This window comes from Saccopteryx bilineata, chromosome 1, assembly GCF_036850765.1.
Source record: "Saccopteryx bilineata isolate mSacBil1 chromosome 1, mSacBil1_pri_phased_curated, whole genome shotgun sequence".
Taxonomy (NCBI): domain Eukaryota; kingdom Metazoa; phylum Chordata; class Mammalia; order Chiroptera; family Emballonuridae; genus Saccopteryx; species Saccopteryx bilineata.
The window spans coordinates 75,345,609-75,372,439 of record NC_089490.1 but is presented as its reverse complement, the minus strand read 5'-3'; the positions used below and the strand labels follow the sequence as shown (position 1 = coordinate 75,372,439).

Sequence of the window (26,831 nt, the reverse complement as noted above, 5' to 3'; positions counted from 1 at the left end):
AAAAAAATTAAATTAACAAAACATGTGTTCTTATGGACCAATGTCATCTCTTAAATTTAATTTCTAAATTAAAAACAAAACACGTGGCCCTGGCCGGTTGGCTCAGCGGTAGAGTGTCGGCCTAGCGTGCGGAGGACCCGGGTTCGATTCCCGGCCAGGGCACACAGGAGAAGCGCCTATTTGCTTCTCCACCCCTCCGCCGTGCCTTCCTCTCTGTCTCTCTCTTCCCCTCCTGCAGCCAAGGCTCCATTGAAGCAAGGATGGCCGGGGCGCTGGGGATGGCTCTGTGGCCTCTGCCTCAGGCGCTAGAGTGGCTCTGGTCGCAACATGGCGACGCCCAGGATGGGCAGAGCTTCGCCCCATGGTGGGCGTGCCGGGTGGATCCCAGTCGGGCGCATGCGGGAGTCTGTCTGACTGTCTCTCCCTGTTTCCAGCTTCAGAAAAAAAAAAAAACAAAAAAAAACACGTATACTTAGATTCAAGAATAAATTTCAAAATGACACTTATGGAGAGGTAACATTTATTTTCTTCATAATTTTCTATATATTTTTCATTTTCTACAATAACTATGTATTACTCTTATAAGCAACCAAAATATTTTTGTTTTATCTTAATTTTGAAAAACTAGTAAATAGAAACAAAATGACAACAGTGCTTTTGACTGAATGGCATAATTAGAAGTTTTATTTATGCTTTTACACTTCTTTATACTTTCCAAACATGCTACAAGGCATTATTACTTCATGGCCACAAAAATAAAGTAAAAAATTCTTAAGAGCCTCTTTTAAAAATGTTTACTTGGATGCCAGTGGCAGAGACTGTCAGTAGTCCTTCAATATTCGTCTTCCTTGTCTTCTATGGGAATAGATTCAGAACTTTTCAGCTGGGTACAACATTTTCTGTAATAAGCCTTCAATTCCTAGCCTCCTGTGCACCCAGGAATAGCCACAGGACTAAGTAAGTTCCTACCAATGGGATGTGGGGTAAAATGGTGTGTATAGCATCCCGGAGGTATCCATCCTCTTGTTGGGAAGGGCATGAGCTCACCAGAGCTCCCTTTTAGATGATCAGAAAGGCCACACCAGATGCCATAACAGAGAACTGGAAGCAGTAGAACCCAGAAGGTTGTAGATCCACCATACCATATATTAACTGCCAAAATCTAGACTTGTATGTGAGAGAGAAGTGAACATCTACTCTGTTGTTGTTACTGTTGTTGTTTTGGGGGGGTCTGTAATGTCACTAAATCTATAGCCTAATCAATATAGTACTCAAACACTTCAAGTAATTTAGATGTGTTCCTTCCCCCCCTTCACTGTCCTCATGCACACATACATTTTAATAAGTTATATCTAACTATATGTGAATGTCTTAGACTAAATTTTAATAAAGAAGGTTTTAAAATAAAATATTGAAAAGAACCAAAAATATAGAACTGAAAAATATACATAATTGCCTATCAGAAAAAAAACGAGGGCCCTGGCCAGTTGGCTCAGTGGTAGAGCGTCGGCCTGGCGTGCAGAAGTCCCGGGTTCGATTCCCGGCCAGGGCACACAGGAGAAGCGCCCATCTGCTTCTCCACCCCTCCCCATCTCCTTCCTCTCTGTCTCTCTCTTCCCCTTCTGCAGCCAAGGCTCCATTGGAGCAAAGATGGCCCGGGCGCTGGGGATGGCTCCTTGGCGTCTGCCCCAGGTGCTAGAGTGGCTCTGGTCTCGACAGAGGGACGCCCCGGATGGGCAGAGCATCACCCCCTGGTGGGCAGAGCGTCGCCCCCTGGTGGGCGTGCCGGGTGGATCCCGGTGGGGTGCATGCGGGAGTCTGTCTCTCCCCGTTTCCAACTTCAGAAAAATACAAACAAACAAACAAACAAACAAACAAAAAACACGAGAGTAGCATTAAAAACCTCCATATAATGTATTTGTTAAAATAACCATATTTTAAGAAAATTTTCATATTTATTAAATTTTTAATTATATCTTGATGTCCAACCATTATACTAGATCAGTAATCAAAGAACTGAACCAGATATTCAACAATGCTGAATAAATATTTGGTGAATTGAATGGCAATTTAAATTTTAAAAAATTAAATTGAATTTGAAAGAACTGATAGGAAGCTTTCAGCATCCTCCTTACAATATTATTTTCTCTTGAACAAATTTAGCTTTATCTCTCTTTCTTGATAAGTAACACCTAAAAAGAGAGGGAGTGAGGTTACTTACACTAAGTAGAGCATTTTATTAATACATAACTACTTTTTTATATTCAAGTACAGTGGCCTTCTACACAATACAGAAAAATAATAAAAAAATTTTTGACATAAAATCCTCACCATAATTTACTTACAAAATACGATACTTTGAAATCTTAGCTAAGATTCTATCTTTGTTTATATTAAAAATGCTGATGTATTCTGGCTACCTGCTAGGAAATAAAAGATGTATGAAATTTAAAGTACTTTGAAAAATTCACTTCTATTACCATTTACTTGTGATCAAATTTAGTAAAGTCAGAGACTCCTACCTAAAGCCAATAAATTCATATCTATGAATAAATGTAAATTTACTAATTTGTATTCCCTATTGTGAACATTCTTCATTTCCTACATATATATAAATTTATCCTATGCAAATGGTAACATTATAGGCATAGTACTTCTAGAACTATAATCGGATAAATATATATGAATAAAACCTACTGTGAAATTCATGCCATATAAAAGATTTTTTCATATTTGTCTTCCAGAGAACTTCACAGCACTAGACACATTTTTAAAAAATTACACATTTACAGCCTGACCAGGTAGTGGCACAGTGGATAGAGATGGCCTAGGACGCTAAGGACTCAGGTTTGAAATCCCAAGATCGGTGGCTTGAACACAGGCTAATCTGGCTTGAGCACGGGATCACCAGATTAAGCACAGAAACATAGACATGACCCTATGGTTTCTGGGTTAAGCCCAGAGGTTGCTGTCTTGAGGCCCAAGGTCACTGGCTTGAGCAAGGGGTCACTGGCTCAACCAGAGCCCCCAGTCAAAGCACATTTGAGAAAGCAGTCAATGAACAACTAAGGTGCCGCAACAAAGAATTGATGCTTCTCATCTCTCTCCCTTCCTGTCTGTCTGTCCCTATCTGTCTGTCTCTCTCTCGCCAAAAAAAACACAATAAAACACATTTACATGTTCTCAGTTGTGATATACCTTCTGAACTGTTTAATTAAAAGAATTGACAAAATTTAAACACATATTTGTAAATATAGTTGAGTACATATAAGAAAACTTCTGAGAAATAGTAAAGTTAAGTTGATTAGTTTCTTCAATATTTCTCTTGAAATTATCATTAAAATGTGATTATAATAATTTTAATACATTAGAATCTCTTACCTATCTATAACTGTGCTACTTTTAAGTCATACTATCACCCTGGCTGGGTAGCTTAGTTGGTTAGAATGTTGTACAGATACAAAAAAGGTTGTGGGTTTGATGCCCCACCAGGGCACATATTAGAATCAAACAATGAATGCATAAATAAGTGAAACAACAAATAGATGTTTCTCTCTCTCTTTTTCTCTATCTCATAAATAAATAAATAAGTTAAAAATAAATACAGATTGTACCTAGGTTACGAACAAGTTAGGTTCCATAGATTTGAAAATGTTTAAGTACTTATATGCACAGAAAGGTAAAAATAAACATTTAAATTGCATTTAATAGGTAAATGTACCTGTTCCAACTTACATACCAATTCAACTTAAGAATAAACCTTCAGAATATATCTTTTTTATAATCTAGGGACTGCCTATAAATAAATAAATTATGAATCAATTACATGTGTCCTATACATAATTATGTGTACAGTTTCTCAGATGGCAACTTAAATTATAGAAATAAACTGATGTTTTACACAGTAGGCAATCAATATTGAAAATAGTTACCAATAATATTGATGAAGATATTATCAATTTTAATACTAAAGCAGTATACATAATTATTGATAATGTCTACCTGAAAGAATATATAAGAACATCCTGATTTCATTCCAAAGGTAGTGTCCAGATTTCAACTCTTGGCACCATGACTTAATAATAACCCAGAGAATATAATCAGAGCAATGATGCTGGGGTAGAGGTGGGCATGGTATTGTCCATGAACACTACCTAGGCTCAACTTCACTTTCAGCCTAGATTCTGGGTCATTTGCATGTATTCAAGACAACTTAGTTGAGGTCTTCTCAATGAGAGCAGATGTCTGCTGGAATTTGTTTCTGATAAAGTTGGAGAAAACAAAATTTTTAAATGACCTATTAGGGGCTCCTTTAGTAGGATGTTGAGAGGGAAAGGTCCCACAACTATATATCATCTTAGACATTATTTGTAAAACAACACCTGTTTAAGATCCCTTTGGGCTGTGGTGTTGGTTGTGTATGAATATTCTAAGTCCTTAGGTTTTAAAGAACCAGTCAGCGCTTCAGAGATATGCTGAGAGCCCAACACTGAGTGTGTTCTATGAGGAATGATAAAATATCAAACCCACAACCTTTATCTCAAAATTTACTCATTGTTTTTCATAGCTTAGTCATGATTATAAATTGTCAATCCAAAATGCTGAGGCATGTGCTCATTAAAAATAGAGGAACTGTAACTATTTTAAAATAAAAAAAATAATTAAAAAAAACTTATTAGAATTATCAATAGTTGACTCTCATCCTGCCTTGGAGTTCTGTTCTGTTTCTTTCAAATATATTACTTAAAAGTTTTCTTAAAACGTAAAGATACTATTACTATGCAGTTGTGGAAGTATGCAGCTGTGAAAAATGACACATTTAAATTCATAAAATCTCCAGGTTTGGGAACCTTAAATTTACAATATTTAAAGTTTTTTCCATTTTTATGTGAAACAAGGTTTTGGAACCATTGATATAATCAAGTTTTTTTGCTGATGCTTACTCTATTCTACCAAATCCTTACCTAAAATAAATATATATATATTTTTACAGGGACAGAAAGAGAGTCAGAGAGAGGGATAGACAGGGACAGACAGGAATGGAGAGAGATGAGAGGCATCAATCATTAGTTTTTCGTTGCGACACCTTAGTTGTTCATTGATTGCTTTCTCATATGTGCCTTGACCGCAGGCCTCCAGCAAACCAAGTAACCCATTGCTCAAGCCAGTGACCTTGCGTCCAAGCTGGTGAGCTTTTTGCTCAAGCCAGATGAGCCCGTGCTCAAGTTGGCGACCTCAGGGTCTTGAATCTGGGTCCTCCGCATCCCAGTCCAAGGCTCTATCCACTGCGTTACTAACTGGTCAGGCTAAAATAAACATTTTGAGGACAGTAAAACTTGAATTACATTTCAAAGGACAGTTGACATATGGAAGAGCACAAGGAAAAGAGATGCATCTTAGAAAACAAGATGACATGAGTGACTGGAACATCACCTCCAGTCTCCAGGAAGGCTCTCTGAAGGATTAACCCAGAATGCTCAGGGAAGGATGACTGACTAGAATATGTTCTGCCTTCAACCCTGGAAGCAGAACCTCCACTATATCTTCACATACTCCAACATCACATCTACAACAGTGCAGAATTGCTTCCAGGGCAACGGACACCAGACTTAAAACAGGAGAGTCTTTTTCAATAGGTATTTAGTCCATTCCCACTTTAGGTTATCATAAAAATCTTGAGACTTTCTCTCTTTCATCCCACTCCGGATATTCGGGAATCACTGATCCAAAACTTCACTATCCTCAATATCCAGGAAATTTTCCTAATAAGCTTCATATTCTGAAGCTTTGAAAACATTTTAAAAAATTCCAAATATAAAAATGTGTTATAAGTTAAATAGACTTTTTCAAAGGCCTGGATTCTCTCAAGTGGCACCACTGGTTGTGTGGAGAGGTAGGGGTCTTCATCTCTTCCTACGCACCAACGCTGGGGTAGATGATGAAAGGAAGAGTCAAAGGCAATGTAGAGGAGCCTGAGGGAGGAAGGGTGAGGTTAGTGATGTGAGGTTGACAGTAGAGTCTGTTGTGCCTTAAAAAGAATCTGCCTAAGATAGCTTTGCAATGAAGATGTCAACATAACCATAGAAAAGTCCCACTTATCAGCCCCAGACAACTGTTGTAAATCTGAATGTACATGAAACTTCTCTGAATCAATACAAATGGATCAAATACAGTCATGTGTCTACAAAACTTGAATGACTGCTAAAAGGTCATCACAGGCAGCTAGATGAAGAATGAAGAATATATAAAATCAGGCATAATTTTTCAGAAATGTTTATGATCATAAATTTAAAAAACTATACAGTTGTGACAAAGTGAAAAATCTTTACCTTATGACTTAGCATTATTTCTTTGCTCATTATTTCTTGCTTTCAGATGTGATTTGTTTCCTACTAATACCTGGGATATTTGATAATGCCAATTAAATTCCTGATGTTTAAAGAGGAAAAAGAAACAATGGACTTGCTGTTCTATAATACTATCAACTCAAACAAAAATTTGTTCTATTAGTCAATAAGTCCTTTTCAACATGTTTATGATAACTTCCGGTGCATTTTAAAGAAAACTACTTGAAAATAATTTTTAAAAGACAGGCTACTTTCAATGCACAGTTTAAGGTGTTGAATAAAATGTCCATGAGTAATAACTAATTTTACTTTGTTCCACACATACACAGTAAATAAACAATTACATTTTTAATCCCAAAAGTCCTTTTCTGTGATAGCCCAGAGCTCTATACATTTTCCTACTGATTCCAACATTATCCTTGAAAGTTAGACACATAGCAAGTAATATCCACTCTACAGATATGAAAGTCAAGGTTCAGTGAGATTTAATTATTTTTTCTAATTTGTAGCCACTAGATGACAAAATCAGGAGTAAAATTAATGACTCAAACAACTAAATTTAGGGTCTGAATCCTGAGTGCACGCAGACTTAGACAATATCACCAACAATGAGCTCATTCTATTAAAATTGTTTTTAATTAATTCTTTTTTAAAATAATTGTATTATATATTATAGATAATGTTTCAGGTAATGAAGATCTCTTGAAATTAAGACAAAACATTGAGAATGCCTTGGAGGCAATTTACGGTATCCCTCAAAGAATCTAACTAGTTTTAAATTGTCTTCCCATGCATTTTCCCTTAGATTAACTGGAAACTTTCCCCTGCTTACTCATTTCATCAGACCATATGTTTAAAAATATTCTTTTATTTCATTTCAGAATTTCACTTAAGAAACGTCTGTGATCCCAGACCAAGAACTCCTTAAAGGCTTCAGTAATCAAGAACAAGGATGTGTCCTTTGCTTTCACTTTAAAGACATAGAAAGGAGACCCACTTATTCTTCATAAAATGCAAGCAGCAGACTGAGAAACCACTTGACTGCTTATTAAAGACCAAGTCAAGCTTATCTTTTACCTTCAATAGCTTTCCAGGGGCTAGAGACAGGTGTCCAAACCCTATAACCTAAATATTAAAGTTCTAGAAAAGCAAAGCTTTATCTATCCTCTGATATTCCCTGTCCCAAAGCTCACTTTTCTTAATTTCCTTTTCTTCCTCATATGAATCATTTCCCTCTCTCCTTTCCTATCACACAAGTTTTATAGGTTCCAGCCAGAGTCCCATCTCCCCAATAAAAATTCAAGACACAAAAATCTTCTTACACAACTATTGCATATATTTTTGAGCCACTCAATTAGTACTTCAATATACATACATACATACATTATATATATACATACATAATATATATATATATAACTCCCCAGGAATATCACTGACATCTAATACAAAATAATCACATCTGCTCAAAGAGTTGGATTAATACAATAAAAAATACCAACGTATAAAGCACTGAGATGTCTGGCAGTAGCTTTAGAAAAGACTGTGTATCAAATGGCATTTGACTTTTCTTTTCTCAGCCTCCTCTTCAAATCAGTGCTAATCACTGAGCACTCCCTTAGGCACCTGGTATTTTCTTTTCTATCTGTGCATCTCTCTTACAGGCAGAATCGATGGATCTAACAAACTCATCCTAAATTTACAGTCTAGGGATATGTACTCTTCCTTCCAGAATATACTTGTCTTAAACCAAGGCCATGTGAGAGGGCAAATGATTAACTAAAAAGAAAGATAGAATTACATGTACCAATGGGAAAATATCTGAAAGTCACAAGCTCCCAGACCCTTTTCAGATTTTCACACCATGCTGTCGAGTGAACTGGCTCTCTACTAAATCTAGAAAAGAAGTTTTTAATTAAGGGAATAAAAGGTTTAAGTCCATCTATAGGCAAATGCCCTCTCTGAATCCTGCTATAGATGGAGAGTAGCCTCCAAGCCCAAACATAAAATAAATAAATAAATCCTGCAGATTTCGAAGGTCTTCTCTTACCATCCATTCTAATTTTATCAGATTAGAATTATTACCAGATTAGCTGATTTTGTCCCTTTGAAAATACAGCAATATAAAATGTTTTTCCCCCAAAGATGTGAGACAAGAGATAAATAAGCCTTACCTGTTTGGGGATCCCTAAGGAGTGAGAAAAATATGTTTCTTAGAGAACCTGTAAAATGTGGGATGAGCTGGAGGGTGAAAACTGGTGACCTTTGGTTGGGGGGAAGCCACATCCAACTTAGTTAACTAAATGCTTTAGGTTTAATCAACATAGAATTTTTTAAACAGTTTTAAAAACTGTGTACAATTAGCCCTGGCCAGGCAGCTCAGATGGTTAGAGTACGGTCTCGATATACCAAGGTTGTGGATTCAATCCCCAGTGAGGGCACATACAAGAATCAAACAATGAGGGCATGGAAGAGTGGAGGAACAAATAAATGTTTCTCTCTCTCTCTCTCTCTCCCTCCCATACTGTCTCTCTAAAATCAAGCAATAAATTAATTTAAAAATAAAAACTATGTACCATAAAATTTGGCAGATTTTTTTATATGAAAACTTGGTTCTCAGGTTCTTCTTGAATAGTCAAAGCAACTGATAACTTTGAGTAGACAATTCCACAAGATGAGAAAGAGTTGGAGGGAACAATCACATAAGAGACTGAAGTTTGACTTTCACCTTGGCACTGACTGCTCTTTAGTGACCCCAATGTAAATCAAGGACCTGCTCTTTTCCTGGGAGCAGGAGGAAGCTGAATGCACTGAAGTATGGTAGCCTGTATGCAAAAGTTTCAGCAAGAAAAAAGAACAAAATTAAAATGACAACATAAACCAGATCAAATACCTATGACTATTGAAACTGCAGAAGGAGAACATTTCTTTATTATATCTGCAGTTTTTCAACTACAGAAAGCTTTGTTTATAAGAAAAAATTACCAATAATGAAACTTTAAAAGAAAAGTCAAATTTGTTCTTTACAAAAAGGTTACAGAAAGAAAAGATTCATTATCAATAGTAACCCTCAACACTGTATCTATATACTCTTAGAGAATTTTAAATGTCTTTTGTTTTTTGAAATAAGAGAGCCATATAAGTCAGCTCTCAAAATTATTTTCTTACTGAAACTTGATCCTTAACCTAGGTTAACAGTATATGATGAAGGTCTAAAGAAAGCTTATTTAACCTACATTAAATCTTGATAAGGCATTAATGAGTCTTTTAAAGGGATAATTTTAATTCTCCAATCTTCAACCATAAAGACTATCTAGTGCTAATCTGCCTTGCCCTTTCTATTAAACTTGTTAAGGGCGTTCTATTTAGTCAGCACCCAGAATGGGCCATTAAAATTCTTGTTCGGGTAAGAGTTGTGTTCAGTGCTCTGTTGTTTTAAATTCCATTAAATTCAAATGGTCTTTATCGCCCCATGACCATCATGACTTCAATCAGCCAACTTAATTACCTTACAAAATTGTCAGCAGAAGCAGCAAAGAAAAACAGGAAGCCCTATGAGGATGTTATCAGATTGAAATCTTCCCCTTCAGTGTTTAATCTAGACCAGTCAATAATGATGATGTGCATCTACTTCCTTTCCTTTCAGGAGCTTTTGACCTTACCTTTCATGCTAAGATTTAGGGTTTAAGATTCATTTGAAGCACTTCTAGTTCCTTGATAAATGGACTATAAATTGAAAGTGCATAGAAGATAAAGCTTCACCACAAATGCAAATAACCCATTCCATGTAAATCCATCAGACCATCCTACTAAGGAAAACCTGGGATCTCCAACAACCTGCAGGTTTATGGATGCAGTATAGTGATTTAAGAATAATACAGTTGAATAACAGTGAACTGCTTTCTACTTGGTGTGCAAAATGGACATTGACCATTTCCAGGAAATAAATGTAACTGGACCTGCAGTAACTCAATAAAATTCTAACAACAAAAAATTAATTCCTCACTCAAATTGCTACCACAAAAGAGCAAAGCATTTTCTTACAGAAATTTTGACAATTAAAAGAAAATCAAAGATTGTCATGATTATCACAAACAAAACTATATTTCATGGTGAATGGTACATCCCACATTTGGTCCATGGCATACATTCCTCCTTTGTGTGGGAACAATTCGCATTAACTTTGCTGTGCTGAGTAAATGTTGAAACAGTGTCATTTGAGAATTCAGGGAATGAACACACTGCAATGATCACTTGAGTTAAACTAAAAAGCAAAAGGTGTCTGAAGAAATCTTTGCTGACATATAAACCCATGTTCACTGCTGAAAGACAACCACACAAAGCGAGAAAAGGCGCTGAGATCCATGTGGCTGGGTGGAGAAGGGGAGCTATTTCTAGAGGATGGAAAGATCATTTTTCAAAGTCGTTTTCTGAAATAAGTGTGCCTCCGTTGATGGATCACATCAGAGGTATTATTTGAAGCTTTAAGAATAAGTGAGAACTTATGTGAAAAAATAGAAAAAAAATTTATATTGTAGCCGTTGTGTTGGCGATTCTTGGAAAGCCTTCCTTTCCCTCCCCTGCTTTCCAGAGCTCAGCAGAGCAGGTGTTCAGGCTTTATCTGTTTCAGGCAGTAGCTGCTATTACTCCCAAATCCCCGCCTCCCAAGAGCCACTTTTCCTGATTCCAGATGTAAGGCCACTCCTCCCTCCCGCCCACCTCAACTCCCAAAGGAAGAAAAATCTCTTTCAAAGAACTTGCTGAGCGTGGTGGCTTCTAAACTCAGTCAATTCACTCACACTCTCCGACGTTGTAGTACATCTGCTACTAATTATTATATCTGGGATCACATGAGACATCCAACAAATACAGAAATTTCCATAGGAACCTTTTGCGTTCCCTCTCAGGCCGTGGATTTAATTATCTGAGCTGTCCCTGAGCTGCTTGCCTTCACCTCGGACGTAGGCACAGGAGAGTCATGGACCTGTGGCCAGTGCGCAGGGCCAAGATACTGGCGCATCTTGGGGGGAGAGGGGAACTTCGCCTGGGAAACCTTTTACTGAAGGCTTTCTACTGGCATGCTTAAGAGAAAAGCTTGGTCGAAACTTCTACAGGGAAGAAATGGCCTACCACCTGCTCAGCTCCTCCGGAAAGAATCTTGAAAAAAAAACGCCCAGAAGTTTGGAAGAAAGTTTGGGGTGCTATCTTCGTTTTGACAAAAATGTCAATTCGCACATGGAAGTTGAAAAACCCGACCCTAAAGAAAGGAAACAAGGGGTGGCTTGATGAGTGATTCCTTTAAAAAGATGTCCCCAAACTCTGAGGGAACCTCTAACCCTGCACAAAGCCCTGTTCAGAGCCGGCTTCGAATCACCTCACGCTTTCCCAGAAGCAGAAGTGCAGCCAACCGAAAGAGAAGGGCGGCTAAAGTAACAACATAAACGTTCAAGTTCTGCTGAGCCACCGAATACCTGAGAGACCAGGGAATTGGGGGCCACGCCCCTTGGGCGGAAGGATCCGGCTGGAGCCCCCTCCAGGGAGCCGCAGGGCTAGGAAACAGCTGCAGGACACAAAGGTGCCTCGTTTACATAGTGCTGCTGGGGCCCCAAAGCTTGAGCGATAGGGAGAGGCGCGACTGGGGGGGTCAAGGGGGAGGGGGAGACCCAGGGCCTGCGCCTCTGGAAAAGCGGGCGGAGAATGTCTGAGCTGACTTGCTGTGGAGGAATTGACTCGAACTTTCCAAGATCCACCTTGTCTGCTGACACCTCTGGGTTGTCGCCCTGGAGAAGCCACCCTGGATCGAAGGCCGGGAAATGGCCACCACCAAAAGCTGCCGGTCCCCTCCTGAGGAGCTGACCCTGGGGTGCCCCGCAGGCTGCTTTATAGCCTCAGGGAAGCGCCCTGGGGTTGGTGCTCCTCCTCCTTGGGAGGCCTTCATTGGGACATGTTTGCTAAGCAGCAGTTGCCCGGTGGGCAGTCCAGTACGAAGCAGTGGGTTGGGACTGGGAAGTGGGGAGCACCGGGACACAGGCACAAGTGGGCGGAACTGCAGGAGGTTTTCTTGGGCACCAGAGTCCTTGTGCCAAAGTATTTGACTTGCTTTTCTAGGCGAGAGCACATTTGCCTGTGTGAATGAATGAGTGTGTGAATGTGTGTGTGTGTGTGTGTGTGAGAGAGAGAGAGAGAGAGAGAGAGAGAGCGCACCTGGATAGGGTTTTGAGGGATCTGGCAAGGGTCATACCCTGAGCAGGAAGATAGGGGACACAGGAAGTGGGAACTGGGTCAAGGACAACCCCAGAAGGTGGTGGTTGCCATAGCCCCACTGTTGTGGCCGCTACTGGAGGTTGCTAGCTACGCTTGGGTCAGTGGGTGAAAGAAGGGGCTAGGTGCCACTTTCTCAGAGATGGTGTGTCTCACCAACATCCAAGGGCTGTCCAAAGGTAGCTGTTCCACCAGCAACTCCAACCTCTTCCCTTCCCAGGCACAGGGCCAGGTATAAGGTTCTGGTTCACCTTTTCAGTCAAAGTTGAAAATAGCCTTTCTCAAAAGTGGCTTACACTCCACTCAAAAAAATGTCTTCCCCAGAGGAAAGCAAAATTGTCACCACTGCATCAAAGTAGCCTCAACAGTGAAATGTCACAGTGATTACAATATACACAGACCTGCCCCTCAACTCAGGTCAGAAATCAAAGAAAATGGCCCTCCACATGGAAGATTTTTGAAGTTAATGGAGAAAATATCAGGTAATTTAGAAACTGGGCTGTTGTTTTAGGGTACCAAGGCACTGGTGGGAAGGTCTTGACCTGCTCCCCTTTTCTTAAGGAGATTCTTAGTAAGCATTGGTCTAGGAAAATGTGTTTTTGTGTGTGTCAGCTTTTTTTGGAAAGCAGCTACCCACTCTGCTACAGTCACCAAGATTTTTAATATGAAGATATGAAATGATCAGCGAATGTAACAATCTAATGATTCAGCAAATATTGTGCTGCAAGACCAGAGCAGCAATAATTAAATCTTTAGAGTACTGTTTCAGTGTTCCAGCTCCCAGTCTTTCTTTCTTTCCCACCCAGTCTGCAAACACACTAACACACACTCATTCACAAACACACTTCAGAAGATATCTTAATATTCCAAATAAGTAGGTTGTACTACTCAAAATATTGGCAAAACTACCCTACTGTAGCACTTATGTGCTTGAAGCAGAACAGCTGAACACACACACATTTCCAGTGATAAGAGGGACCTGTTTAATCTCATCTAAAGAAATATGCATTCCTGTGGACCCTTGTTGCTAAGAGCAACGTGCTTAAGCACCATCTAAAGGCATGAAGAAAGAAGTAAAACTACTACACTAGGAATCTAGTTATAACGCATTGTTTTTTAGTCATTACTAGCCTACTGGACTCCAGGTGTCTATGTGTTGGGAGGAAGGGAAAAGTAGGGTTCCCTTTTTTCATATGAGAAAAGCATTTCTATCTTGTTTCCACAAAGCCTGAGAGAAGCGATAAATTTTTATTATTATAGAAAAAGCACATGAGGAAAGGAAAGAGAAGATGCTGTTGACATAATAGGAGATACAGGTAATCACTCTTTGATTAAAATTTGACTGAGTGACTTAATGTATCTGCTTTTATCTCAAAAGCACATACTCAGGATTATACGGTCTCCTGCACTCTTTGGTCGAAATCCACTTGAACTGTTAAAGAAAGCACCCAGGGTGGAAGCATTTACCCAGCTGAAATTCTTCTCTGTCCCTCTTATCTACTTATGGGAACTTTCCCTAATTCTACTAAAACTCCACTGGCCATCAAGAGCAGCTGAGTATTGCCCACACTTCATTTTCTCCCAGAAAACCTTCTGACCAGCATTTCCACTGGAGTCCCACGTTTAGATTTTCCTTTGCGCTCTCAGGAAACCCTGATTCTTTGGGAAAGCAGACTCCCATAATACATAACGGCTACCTGGGCCCTTTAATCACGTCACAGTGAAATAAAGATGCAGACTAAGACTCCCATATACAACTACCCTCTGCCCCAATCATCACTGTTAATCATTTATTAGTCCAGAAGGAGCAATGAGAAAGCTAAGAAAGGAGTACTGCCGGGGTGAAAACAAACACCCCTCCATCCCACCCCGTCGGACACAACTTCACTCCAGCTAGGTAGCAGCCTCCTCTTGCTAAGTAGAGCTTTTTAACCTAACAAGATTTTTAAGAGCTCCGAATCCCTGTAAAGACAGCACGAAACGATTAACTGAAAAGCGGTGGAATTAACTAAAAAATCTTTCTGCTGACAAAAGAAATCTAAAAGACTAGCGCCTTCCACCTGCGGACCTGTCCGAGTCCCAGGCGAAAGCGCACGGACTATATAACTCGTCAGAGTTAGCAAGTATTAACTCAGCAGCCTCGCAAGCTGAGAGACGTGTAGCCCCGGCGCGCACCTTCGTGAGGACCTCGCGGCCGCCCAGCCTGGGAAACTCCGGGTGAGACAGGCGGGGCGCCCAGGTGGTGTGCCCCCAACGACACGAGCCGCTCTCCGGCAGGCTACTATGGGGAGGTCAAGCAGCGACCACTATCAAACACTGTCACTCACTTCAACCTCCTGCAGTTAATTTTCTTTTAAGAAAATGGGGGGAAAGATAATAAAAGAAAAGGCACAGGCGGTTCTTTAAAACCCAGAGGCTACGGAGCAGGGAAACAGGTTGGAATGCGTGGAGCCCACCCGCCTGGCAGCGCGAACCCGCCTGTTTACATCCGGCGGCCTGGTAGCCAGATACCCAGCACTGGAGACGGGGAATCTTACCAAATCTTAACACATGTGTAGTTCCTTGAGAATATCCAATCCACAGTAAGCAGAGCAGGAGTTTAATGGTGCGCCTGAAGACTGAATTACTTAGAATTGGAGAAATAATCTTCATGGTGTTTCTGTGTCCACACGCGCGCGGCACCCACTTCCCGGATCTAGCGTTAGGCTCCCGGTTCGGGTAGGAATGAGGATGTGTTGAGCGGTGGCCGCAGGCACGATCACGGCATGGTCACAGAGAGAGGAAGGAGTCTCCGCTTCCCAAACCCATTAGCAATCGCTGCATGTTCTTCACTCACTGCGCCAAGGAGCAACCTTCCACTGCAAGGAATGGTGGGACATCCATGTTATTCGGAGAGCATCCGGGAGAAATCCAGCACGCACACCCACAATGTCTGGCTGCGCGAGCCTGGAGAAGCAAAGGAGGAGGGAAATCAATAGGAAATCCAGCCTTGGAAACCGCCGAGGTGTCAGTAGCGAGGTAGCGTACCCGTACAAAGGCGCTTTGCGAGCAAAGGTTTTTGCCAGGCCCTATTCTACTGCACTGCTGCACAGCTTCTGACGTGAAGCCAAGATTAAGTGAGAAAAATTGAGATAGCTGCTTGCTTCTTAAGGCTCCCTGCCAGTGAGTGAGCTTTCCCAATATCTATTATGCAACCGCTCTGATCGCCTGCCTTGAGTTGCAAGGAAGAAGTCGAATTTATTTACTTGGGGAAAGTGCTTTTATTTTCAATAATACTCTTTGCCAAGAGAGTGACTGGTGCATGCAAGCGGACTTCTTACAATCAACTGATGAATTTTTAATAAATGACAAACTAAGTCAAAATCACTTTGCTTAAGAGTTGTAAAAAATGAAGTGGTCTAAAATGAAGGAATTTACTGCAAATGTAACTTGTGCTTAAGTTGAAAGAGGGTCTTAGTTATACTTTTAAAATTTTGTCCAGGAATGAATATAGATAGGAGCACAATCGGAGAGATGAAGATCGTCATTTAAAACTTGAGTGGGATATTCCTTGATTACTACCAAGAAGTAAAAATAGATTTCTTCAAGTTGCCTTTTAAGGCAAAAAAAAAAAATGTTGAATAAGAGAAAGAATCATATTTTTCCACCCACTTTTTAGCTCACCTAAAATAATTGTGCATATATAAAAAGATGACAATGTTTGAATTGGTGAAGTAAACTCCAAAGGCCTCAGTCACTTATGCCCAGATATCTTCTCTTTGGTCTTTTGAATGGATGTTTTTCTTTAATTGTCACAGTTCTATCTAAAAGTGCCTTATTGTTTCCTGGTGTCCTGGTCAGAATATTTAGAGTTCCCAGGCAGTGACTGTCTTGGCTTTCAAACTAGCAATTTAGTCAAGAAAAAAGTAGAGTATTTTTTTATTAAAATAATAAAAAATACACTTTATTGTTCAAATAGGTAATATGCTGTCTGCTAGACATATAGATAAAAATACTCAATACTACATAATGTTTTACATTACCAAGTGAAATAAAAATGGATAGTAATAAATATATTGCTATATATTATTGTTTTTAAGTGACAAAGAAGCACAAGAGGCAAACTTCTAGACCTGTATATTAAAATTAATCTCTTTTTTTATAGAACCAACTAACAGGGCATAGGTTAAACCTTAGGACAACATACAAAATCATATCTTATTTGAAGAATAATCTAATTTTTAAACAGTGATATGAGTACTGTTTCCTCCAGAAAGCAAGAAAACAATGTAATGTTTTCATTCCGTCATAATGATTCCTTCAGTCTATTTTTCTTAAGATATTATAAAATGCTTATTTAAAAATAAACTTTCATTTTGCCAAAGCATTAAGTAGGCATTGATTTTATTTTTAAGATGGAGGCATAACTGCAGTGTCAAAAATAAGTATCATGAATGGCTAGTTCTGCAGTATAGCAGGCAATTCAATCAAATAATTTGACTATTTGAGCACTTTAAAAGGAACACCTTGTGCTAAAACCAAGGGTATCTAGCGACTCCTTCAGTCCATGTTTAAAATATCTCTTGTAAAACAAGTACAGCCCAACATGTTCTGTCTTGTACTTGCAGTCTCATTGACTCCATTCTATTTGTTCTTTATGCTTTTTGATCCTAGCAGAGATAATAATGACTGCCAGGGAAACAATAAATATTCCTATTTTTTAGTTGTCAATATAATTGATACCTAATACATGAAAATAGAACGCTGTAACTATAGAAAATACTGCAATTCTGCCATGTAGTTGTCATTTAATGGAACCTGAGAAAATAAAATGTATCATAACTCCTTTTTTGTGTGTATTCTGTTAACATAATGGCATTTGACATTACAGTTGTAACTTCTCTGCTGAAAATTAGCATTCTAAACTATTTCATTTTTGTGAGATTATTTATTAGATTTCTAGTAGAAAAAGTGAAAAATCAAGCTTCCAGACACATGAAATTCTCACACAGTAAATTAAACAGTAAAACGTGCATTATTTTTTACTGTTAATTGGTCTCCAAAGAACTAGTTGTGCACCTGTGATAAATTAGGTTCATTTACATCCATCAATGAATCTGAAAGGTTTCAACACCACAGATATCTCCACCTGTCCAACTAAACTGCAAGGCAGTAGAAAACCTTTCTTCAGGACCGCGGACAGCGCACCAGTCATAGATTCATTCTGGAGTAGTACATTGAAAGTATAGTAGTACATTGAATGGGTAATGTACCATTTGAAGTGACAATTGCATCTTTCTACTACACAAAGCCTGTGAATTTGAATCACTGCATTGCTCACATCATCAAGAGGACTTTTTTTGTCAACTGTGCTTTGTGTATATTTCAGGGTACCTTACTGAAATTGTTTGGCATACCCAGGATGTGCTAATAGTCATCCCCCTCCAAGACATACTATCACAAAAGCCACTTACATTAACTCTGAGTTCACTCATGAGCACTAAACTACTCATTTCCCAGTACAAAAAAAGAATGCCCAAAAGACCACCAAGAATTTAGAACACTGAATAACATGCTGTCAATGTTCAGTGGCTAGAAATATTTCTAAAGTGTACAATCAGTTATTGCTATAGAATTCTCCACCTCTAGATTTCCATCTGTTACAAGGGTAATCAGATTAATTCTCATTCTTTCTCACTAGATATCGCTCACTCTCAGGGCAAAAGCAGCAACAACAACAAAAAAAACCCCTAAAATTACCCCCCTAATATTAGAACAAAATGATTTGGTATAAAATGCTTAGAGTAATGCAATTTTGAAATTATTACAAGTTTCTTCCTAATACTAATAATATACATCATAGTTCTGGGACTATATGAAGGATTGATAAAAATCATTATATACTATTCTCTACCCAGTTCTAAATCTCTTTTAAAAATTGTGTCAGTTTTGTACTTTGCTCCTTTCTCAAAGAAAAAAAAAAACACTGTTTGGTGTCAGGAGATCATATATGTTTAGCAATAGTAAGATTTAAACACCTTATTTAATGGTTTCATTTATTGTTTTTTGTTTTGTTTTGTTATTTATTTTAACCATATGGCAACCTTTATTTCTAGGAGACAAGGCTCTGTAGGTTCCAAGGTCAAAGCAGAGATGACTAACTGCTCAAAAAGAGGAGCTGTGTCTAAAAGTATGGAAAAAAAAAAAACAAAAAAAACAAACCAGAATGCTGACATGAAGAGATACCAAGCCTATGATAAATTATCAAGGAACAAAATGTATATCGTGTTCATGCAAAGCTAGTTACAACAAAAACAAAAAGCCATTAGCTTTATTTTTCACTGTATTTTCACATTAACTGACACTAATGACCTCTTATTTTGGGACAATATTACTTGAGAAGCAATTTTATTTTTCTGTTCTCCCGTTGAAAATGAATCTTATTCTAGTTAGCTGCCACCTGCTGGGGCATGAACAATAATCCTTCCAGCACATTTATATACCTTTTTCAAGAAACAGCAAATACGTAATCCTAGGACAACCTGAATTTTAAAGGTTTTTCAAGGTTCTTCATGCCATATCTATATTTAAATGTCTCACATTGAATTCTGTGTAAGAATTCCACTTAACTTGTCACTGTATTCCTGCTGTTGTGTGACATTTGAGAAACCTCATCTTATAGTAACATTCGACTTAAGTCTTCCATGCATGTGGCCTGTTGTATTGTAACTAAGCTAAAATAAACAGCCTGTTCATCCATGGCATTAGAGTTGCCAGAGAATAAAATCAGAGCTGATATCAGTTAAAACCACACTGTTGCATACTTGCACTTTCTTCTTCGTAACTATGAATATTATGCTATGAAATCCCTTGTGATTCTCAACACCTATCAACTGTTCCACCAACATTCTGCTGCACTGAAGTTTAATGAGATTTAGAGTTTTAATTAATTGTTTTGATAATGAAAAGAAGTATGTCTTAATTAAGAAATTAAACCGGAACCTTTCTCTTTTAATATCAGCTTATGCAAACTTCAATGGGTTTAAGTAGAAGAAAACAAACAGGTAAGACTTCTAGGCATCACTTATTTTCTATCACTTTCCTTTTGTACATTTCATTTTGTTTGTTTGTTTAACTAAGAAATTCCTAAAGCCCCTGGAAGCCTCCCTGGTGATGACAAAAATGGTTTATATTTTAAAAAGTTATAAGGTAATAAATTTAGAGAAATAAAGATTGAAATATCTTCTAGTAAACTACAAACTAAGATTCAAGTCAATCATCTCTTGTGAAATGAAAATAATAATTAATCCATAAGGTAATTTCTGTTGGCAGAATACTTACAGCATGAAGATGAAGAAATCACAGGAGGTAATCTGTTTGTTACCGAAAGTATACGGTGGTAATTTTTCTACTATAATATCCTCTATTCCCTACACTGGAAATCATTATAAAGAGCCTCAGTTGGGTCATGTTGTTTAGTAAAGAACTCCTTAAAGGTAAAAATGCCAGGGGATGTGAGAGAGTCATTAAAAGTTCTTGCCGTCTATGATCTACCCTAGTGACACTCCCCCCACCCCATCCTACTGGGACGCCCTCCGAGTTTCTTCAAAGCTCTTAATAGTGGCAGCGGTTAGCATGAATGTCTACTTCTTCAGCACAGAAGAACTAGGGAGCAGGGTTAATGGTAGAATGGGAGGATGGAAGGAAGGTTGGAGAGTTCATCAGACCCGCAAGCAGACACACAGCTTCTTGCAATCTGTGTCTCTTCGCCTCGCGTGAGTCCCAGTACCAGAGGCCACTTCCTGACACGTCCACTTATTAAATTATTCTATGTGGAGACCGGGAGCGTCTGCAGCCAACCAAGCCAGTTGTATCCTTGACAGGAATTGGCTGCAGCGAGCGGGACTAAGCCACTCGCAGCGGGTGCCCCCAGCGCACCGGGCTCTGCCACGCTGCTCTTCGCTTTCTTCCTTTCCAGGCGGAAAATGTCCCTCGCCCACCCCCTGGTCCCTTCTGTCCTCGTGGGAAAATACTCTTGGGAAGGCAGCCTGGATCGGAGCCCACCCCGGGGGAGTCCTTACCTTCCGATGGGGGTGAGGTGGGCGGGGAGGGGGAGGGGTGGTCCTCGGGGAGGAGCAGCCGGAGGAGGTCGGGCGGGAAGTCCCCGGCTCACGGACAGAGCAGCGCAGCCGCGGGCGCCGAGCGCGAGTGACGGCGGCGGAGACAGAGACGGTGGAGCAGCGGCCGCAGCGGCGGAGACAGACACGCCTCCTGGCGGGGGTTCCTCGCCTCCTGTTTTAAAGGAGCCGCGCTCTTTTCCCCGCAGCCCCTGTGGGCTCCGGGCCGCCAGGGCCAATGGGGGCACAGCGCTGGTCCTTGGACCTCAGAAGCGAAAGTGCGAGAATTCTGGATGCCCCAGACTTAGATGTCAGTAATACTCGCATCGGAGCACACCCCCGCCTGCTCCGGGATGGGAGGAGCGGGAAGAGATGTTCGGTCAAGGAGTGGTGCAAATCGCCAAGGAATTTGCCTGGCTCTTGGGTGGTGACCACACGTATAGGGAGCCCCAGCTCGTTTGGTTCTGAGTGGTGGCTTTTATTCCTCTCTGAAACCATAGCAACGAAACTTCTCTGCTGCCAGCATTTGGGGAGCAGCTGGTAGTCTCCAAAGTGGACCTTTTAGTCAAAGTACTGCCATTTCCCTTGGAAGTCTGCAAGAATGGTCTTTACCTGCGCCTTACCCGCACCTCTACCTCGTGCACATTACCAGTGAGTCGCCCCACCCCTTAGATTCCTGGAGTCACTGCGCCCCTCTCTCTCTGCCTCAGTTGCTAAGAATCGAAAGAAACTTCTCCCAAGGGTTGAGAGATTGGCGGGCAGACTTGGTGCTGTCTGGCGCCTGAATGGCAGACGCCTCGCTCCCCCCAGATCCCTAAACTCCCAACCCAAACAAATTGCAGAAAGAAGTTTGGCTTGAGATCTGATCGGCGCCGAACCAGAGGTCGCAGTTCAAAGGTTATTGAAAAAAAAAAACCTAGGGAGCAGTCCCGGTCTGGCTGGACTCGGGTCTAAATACTCTAAATAGACTTTTTAAAAGGCCGGAGGGGGAGGAGGGGTGCCTAAATCCCTAAGTCTTCCCGAAACTGCTTCCAGGAAGGGGCCACCGCTGGTGAACACACCGGGCTATCCAGGTTCTCAGTAGAAACGATTAGCTTTTGCAAACAATTCCCGATTTCCGCTCCTCTGGGTCGGAAAAGTCAACATCTATCCAATACCGTTTCTATTTTATCCTCATCCCTACAATATTACCTAGAGCAGAGATTTGGCAAGTTGCCCCCAGAGGAAGTTAGCGAGCGGCTCTTCGCTAGGAGGTTGAAGTGAGGCGAGCGGTAGCAGGCCCGCCTCCTGGGCAGGGAGGCAGTTTTCAAACAGGCTGTACGCGTGTAAGGTTCCAGCCCTGGTCTCCATTCGCTCATTTCCGTGGCCCTAAGCGGAGACAAGCCTTAGAGTTCAGTTCTCCCCTGAACCAGGCGCAGCCTCGCCACCCTCCACAACCTCGGGCTAGCTCCTGACTCAGTCCAGCCCTGAAACACAGAGACTCAGTCCTGCCAGACCCTAGCTGGCTTTCGCGCAAAACCACCAGTCCCTACCTTCTTCGTCACCACTCCTGGCTCTCCATGCCCCCTACATGCCTAGTAAGCCCATACATGTGGGGGAGACTCGGGGTTTACAGAGGTTAAGGAGCAGAGATTTAGCGTCATCGGAGAGTCCGTTAGTCATTTAAAGATCCCAGGGGTGGCAGGGAGGCTCCCTCCCGTAATTAAGTCAACAGCGGCCTTGTTGTACGGAGTAAATAAATAGTCAATGACTCCATTGTGCTTCACGGAGCGGGCAGCACAGACGCGTGACCGGCTCTGGGCGCCTGGGCTCCAGCTGCTGTGACCTGAAGCCTAATGGGCCCTCGAGGCAGAACCGAGTTCGGGCCAGGCGTGGGGAAAAAATACCCCATTCAGTTCTTTTACCCAACAGGAGTCATGAAGACAACTTGTCTACTGGCCAAAGGCCCTCTCCTTATAGGACCCAGGCTCCCTACTTACAGGAGGGTGGAGCAAAACCCTGGAAAGAGAGTAGATTCCAATGCAAATCCAGCTTTGTTTTGTGACTCCTCAGATGTAGAGCAGGGAGTGTGTCTCATTTGACTTCATAGGGCATAGGTTGTGGCATACAGTGGGTGCTGAATGAAAGAAGGAGGGATTTCTTTACCCTTTCCACACTGTTATCCCCAGGACCACATTGTATGGGGGAGGGAGGGGCTTCAAATAACTTCCTGTAAGTGCTGTGTGTTGTTCTTAGACCCCAGTCACATTTTTTCCCCCCAGAACAAACAGGACACACTTATAAAGAAAGTAATAACTGTCACTAGCAAGGGCATGGAGGCCAGGAGTAAAAGCTGGGAAGAGTGAAACACATAAAATTTATGGATGTTGTGACAGATTCATTCCTCAATAAAATAAAATAAATTATCTGGAGTCTAATAAGAAAATTAGACTAACAAGGACTGTATATTCCCCCTTTAATCCTTCAAAATAAAATTCTACAACACAATAGAAAGATCTTTTCTAGCATTTATTTCAGGGTTTATTAGGTTAAATTTTAGAGGACCAGATCCTAATTCTTTTTAGGGGAAGCATGAAGCTTTTTCTTCTCCATTTCCAAACACTGGTAAAAACTTAACTTTCCATTTTTCAGATGGTGGCTGAGTCCCTGAGCTTTAGTCTTACACAGGAAACATGTCTATATTATTCCTTCCTTACCTCTCAAGGTGCTCGTGGACCATTGGCAGATGTAGGATGTTGCCTCGTAAAGACCCAGCAGGGACCAATCTGACTTTCCAAACTTACTACAAAGTTTTACTTGTTTGTTTGTTTGCTTTGGTCTGGTTTGTTTGAGTTGAATATAGAATTGGAGGTATTGTTTTGGATCCTCTAGTCCAATGCCTTTATTCTGTGAGTGATGTAAACCTAAGTGAGAGAGGGGACCTGCTCAGGATGTGGCAGAACTGGGGCTGCCCCTCCAGCTGCGCAGAGCAGCATCGAGCCAGCTTCTGTCCTCCTCTTTTCAAAACTTAGAATCACATAAAGTTAGGACTGAAAGAGACTTCAAGGATTTCTACTCCATTTCAGGAGTACAAACCTTTTCTTTTTCCAGAAAAGAAATGTACACATGTGCTCAGAGCCTCAAAATTTTTCATAAAGCAATAGATGGTACAAAAATCCCCTGGAGCCCATTGTGGGCTGACAAGGGGTCCCTGGGCCTCAGGCCAAGAACCCCAACTAGTCCAATAACATTATTTTATAGATGATGAAATCTAGACCAAGACATGAAAACTAAGAGTCCCAGAGTGGGCTAAGGACAGACAGTTTCAGGACTGGATACCAGAGTCCTGATTCCCACCCATCCTCATCCCCTCAAGTCATTTTAGCTATAACTGGACATAAATTACACCAAGGTGTTAATATTTATGGCTTATGGGATTTTTCTCACAAGATAATTAATATCTGCCCTTAAAGGCAGAGATCAGTTATTTATTTCTGAGACCTCTCAATATATTGAACACATTTTATTTGTCAGGAACTGCTCAAATGCTAGTAAAACAGCAGTAAACAAACTAAACAAAACTCCTGCCCTCACTGAGCCTTCAGTTGGGTAGAAGAAAAACAGACAGTAACAAATATACAAGTAAATATATAAATTGTCACATAGCAAGGAGTGTTACAGAAAAAAATAAAGCAGTGTGAGAAGAATAGGGTATGTTGGGAGGACAGGAATGGGGACAAGGGTGATTTTACATGGAGTGGTCAGGGAAGGTCTCCATGATTAGTTGATATTTGAATAGAAATCTGAAGGAAATAAGAGACAGATCCATGTGCATATTTGGAGGAAGAAGATTAGGCAGAGGAAACAGCAAGCGTAAAGGTCCTGTGGTTGGAACAAGTATAAAGCCCCTGAGGAAGAGCAAGAAGCCAATTCCCAGAGGAGAGACAGATTAGTAGAAAATCCTGTTAAATAGTAGCAGAAGGCCATGTCCTAAGGAGTTCGGAAATTTTTCTCTGAAGGTAAAACAGAACCATGGAGCGGTTTTGACCAGAGGAAGGTATGATCTGACCCAAATATTAAGGGACAATTCTGGATGCTTTAATATGATAGATTAAGCTTAATAAAGGCCAAGGTGGGGACAAAAGCAATCAATTAGGAAGCTAGTTTAATAAATCCAAATAACAATAGACTGTGGACAAGACCAGGATAGTGGCATGGGGATGGTAAAAAGTGTTCCGATTCTAGGTGTATTTTTAAGTGTCACTGAGAGAATTTGATGATGGATCGAATGAATAATTACTCCAAGGTTTTTTAGCCTGAGCCACAAGGGAATACAGTTATTTATTGAGATGAGGAAAATTATAGGAGGAACAGGTTTGGAGGATATTAGATGAATAATAAGTGAGGATGTGGACATATTAGGTTTCTGATATGTATTAATCCTCCAGGTAGAGATGCCAATAAGGCAGCCATGTGAAACAGGTCCGGAGTTCATCATCTCCCAGAGTTATGAGAAAAACGAGATAACCTAGGGAATACATATAGACAAAGAAGTGAGTTCTCAAGATTGAGCAGTGAGTCATTTCAAAGTATAAACTTTGAGATAAGAAGGAAACCGTAAAGAAGACAGAATGACTGAGATGGAGGAGAACCAAGATTTGTCCAGAGCCCTAGCGAAAAAAGTATTTCCCCCAATGAGTGTTCAGCTGTGTTCAATGCTGCTGATAGGACAAATGAGTGGGCACCAAGAATCAGTTGTTTGATTAAATGTGGAAACCATTGGTGACCTTGATAAAAGCATTTTGGGAGCAGTACTGGGATTAAAGTTTACCTAAAATTAGTTCAAGAGAGAATAGAAGAAATTTTGTTTCAAGAAATTTTTTACTTGAAAGTGGAGAAGACAAGTGGATAAACTGATGATAAAGAAGAGATTGACAGATGTCCTTTTCTAGTCAAGAGAGGATGGAATCTAGTACACAGCAGAGGAGTTGGCATAAAGGGTCCATTAGTCCAAGTGATAGGAAAGGAGGTCTACTTGTTATTCTTTATATTTTCTTCATGAGATAAGAATAAAACACAGAAGCTAAAGGTCTTGGGTCGGGGAGAATGTATTAGATGTTTAAGGAAAATAGAAAAAGTGTGAGATTTTTACTTGGGGAATGGAAAGGTGAAAAAAATAAGTTGTAGTTGATACTTTCCCAACACTCAGGACCACTTGAAATTAATGATGAAGAATCAAACCAGTGAACATGGTCATACTTATCATTAGTCACATTTAGTGCTACTAATGTAGGTTTGAGTAGGTGAGGGGTTGCATTTAAGCGGAGTTTAGGTTTTACCAGGTAAGTGTGAAGAAGAGATATGGGGACAATGGAGTTAAATGTGAGGCAAGGTTGTGCTTATATTGATGGACCCTGGAACCCAGCTGATTAAAGAGTGAAGTGAAGACACAAAGATGAAAAAAGGAATGGTAAAAGCTGATAGAATCAACAGGGTCACTCTTTGGTAGAAGCTTTGTTATGGTTAAGGAAGTGAAGAGAGTAAGTTAGAAAGGTAATAGATGATGTTTTGAGAGTTGCTGGTGATCCTTGAATTTAAGTTTATAGAGAGGATGTAGCTTTTTATAATGATGAAGTCTAGGAAGTCATTAAAGATAGCCACTAGCCACATGCAGCTATTTAAATGTAAATTTTAATTAATTAAAATTAAGATTCAGTTCCTTAATAACATGAGTCACTTTTCTAATGGTCAGTAGCCACAGATAGCTCGTGGCTACCACATTGGGCAGTGCAGATATAGAATACTGCACCATCACAGAAAGTTTTATAGTATAGCACTGGAGTGAGTAACTCTGGCAATGAGAGACCTAGGAAGGTTGGAGAACAAGATGGTTGGAGGACTGAAGGTCCTGCCCAGGGTATTAGAAGTATCATTGATATGACTATTGAAATCATCAATAATGATTGCAGGAATATGTCTGGTAAAAGTGATAGTAATTTGTGAGTGGAGCGCAGAGCACATTCCTAGCAGCTGTGGCTGATGCAATGCTGTGAGAATACTCCAGCTCCCAGAAGCCTCCTGGGCATACCCAGGAAGGAAGCTCGCCTGCTATAAGGAAGTGACTTAGCACCAACCACGCAGCTCCCTG

At 40.4% G+C, this 26,831-nt stretch overlaps 1 protein-coding gene across 1 annotated transcript in view; it reads right to left on the bottom strand.

Annotated features, from left to right (window-relative positions):
* GRIK2 (glutamate ionotropic receptor kainate type subunit 2) overlaps window positions 1-22,291 on the bottom strand; it is a 696,770-nt gene extending 674,479 nt beyond the window's left edge. The window contains exons 1-2 of the mRNA XM_066254474.1: window positions 22,237-22,291; window positions 15,146-15,554 (exon numbers count right to left, since the gene is read on the bottom strand). Of these exons, the coding sequence (XP_066110571.1) occupies window positions 15,146-15,260 (115 nt within the window). The 5' untranslated portion in view covers window positions 15,261-15,554; window positions 22,237-22,291. The remainder of the gene's footprint in view (window positions 1-15,145; window positions 15,555-22,236) is intronic.
* Window positions 22,292-26,831: the final 4,540 nt, after the last annotated feature.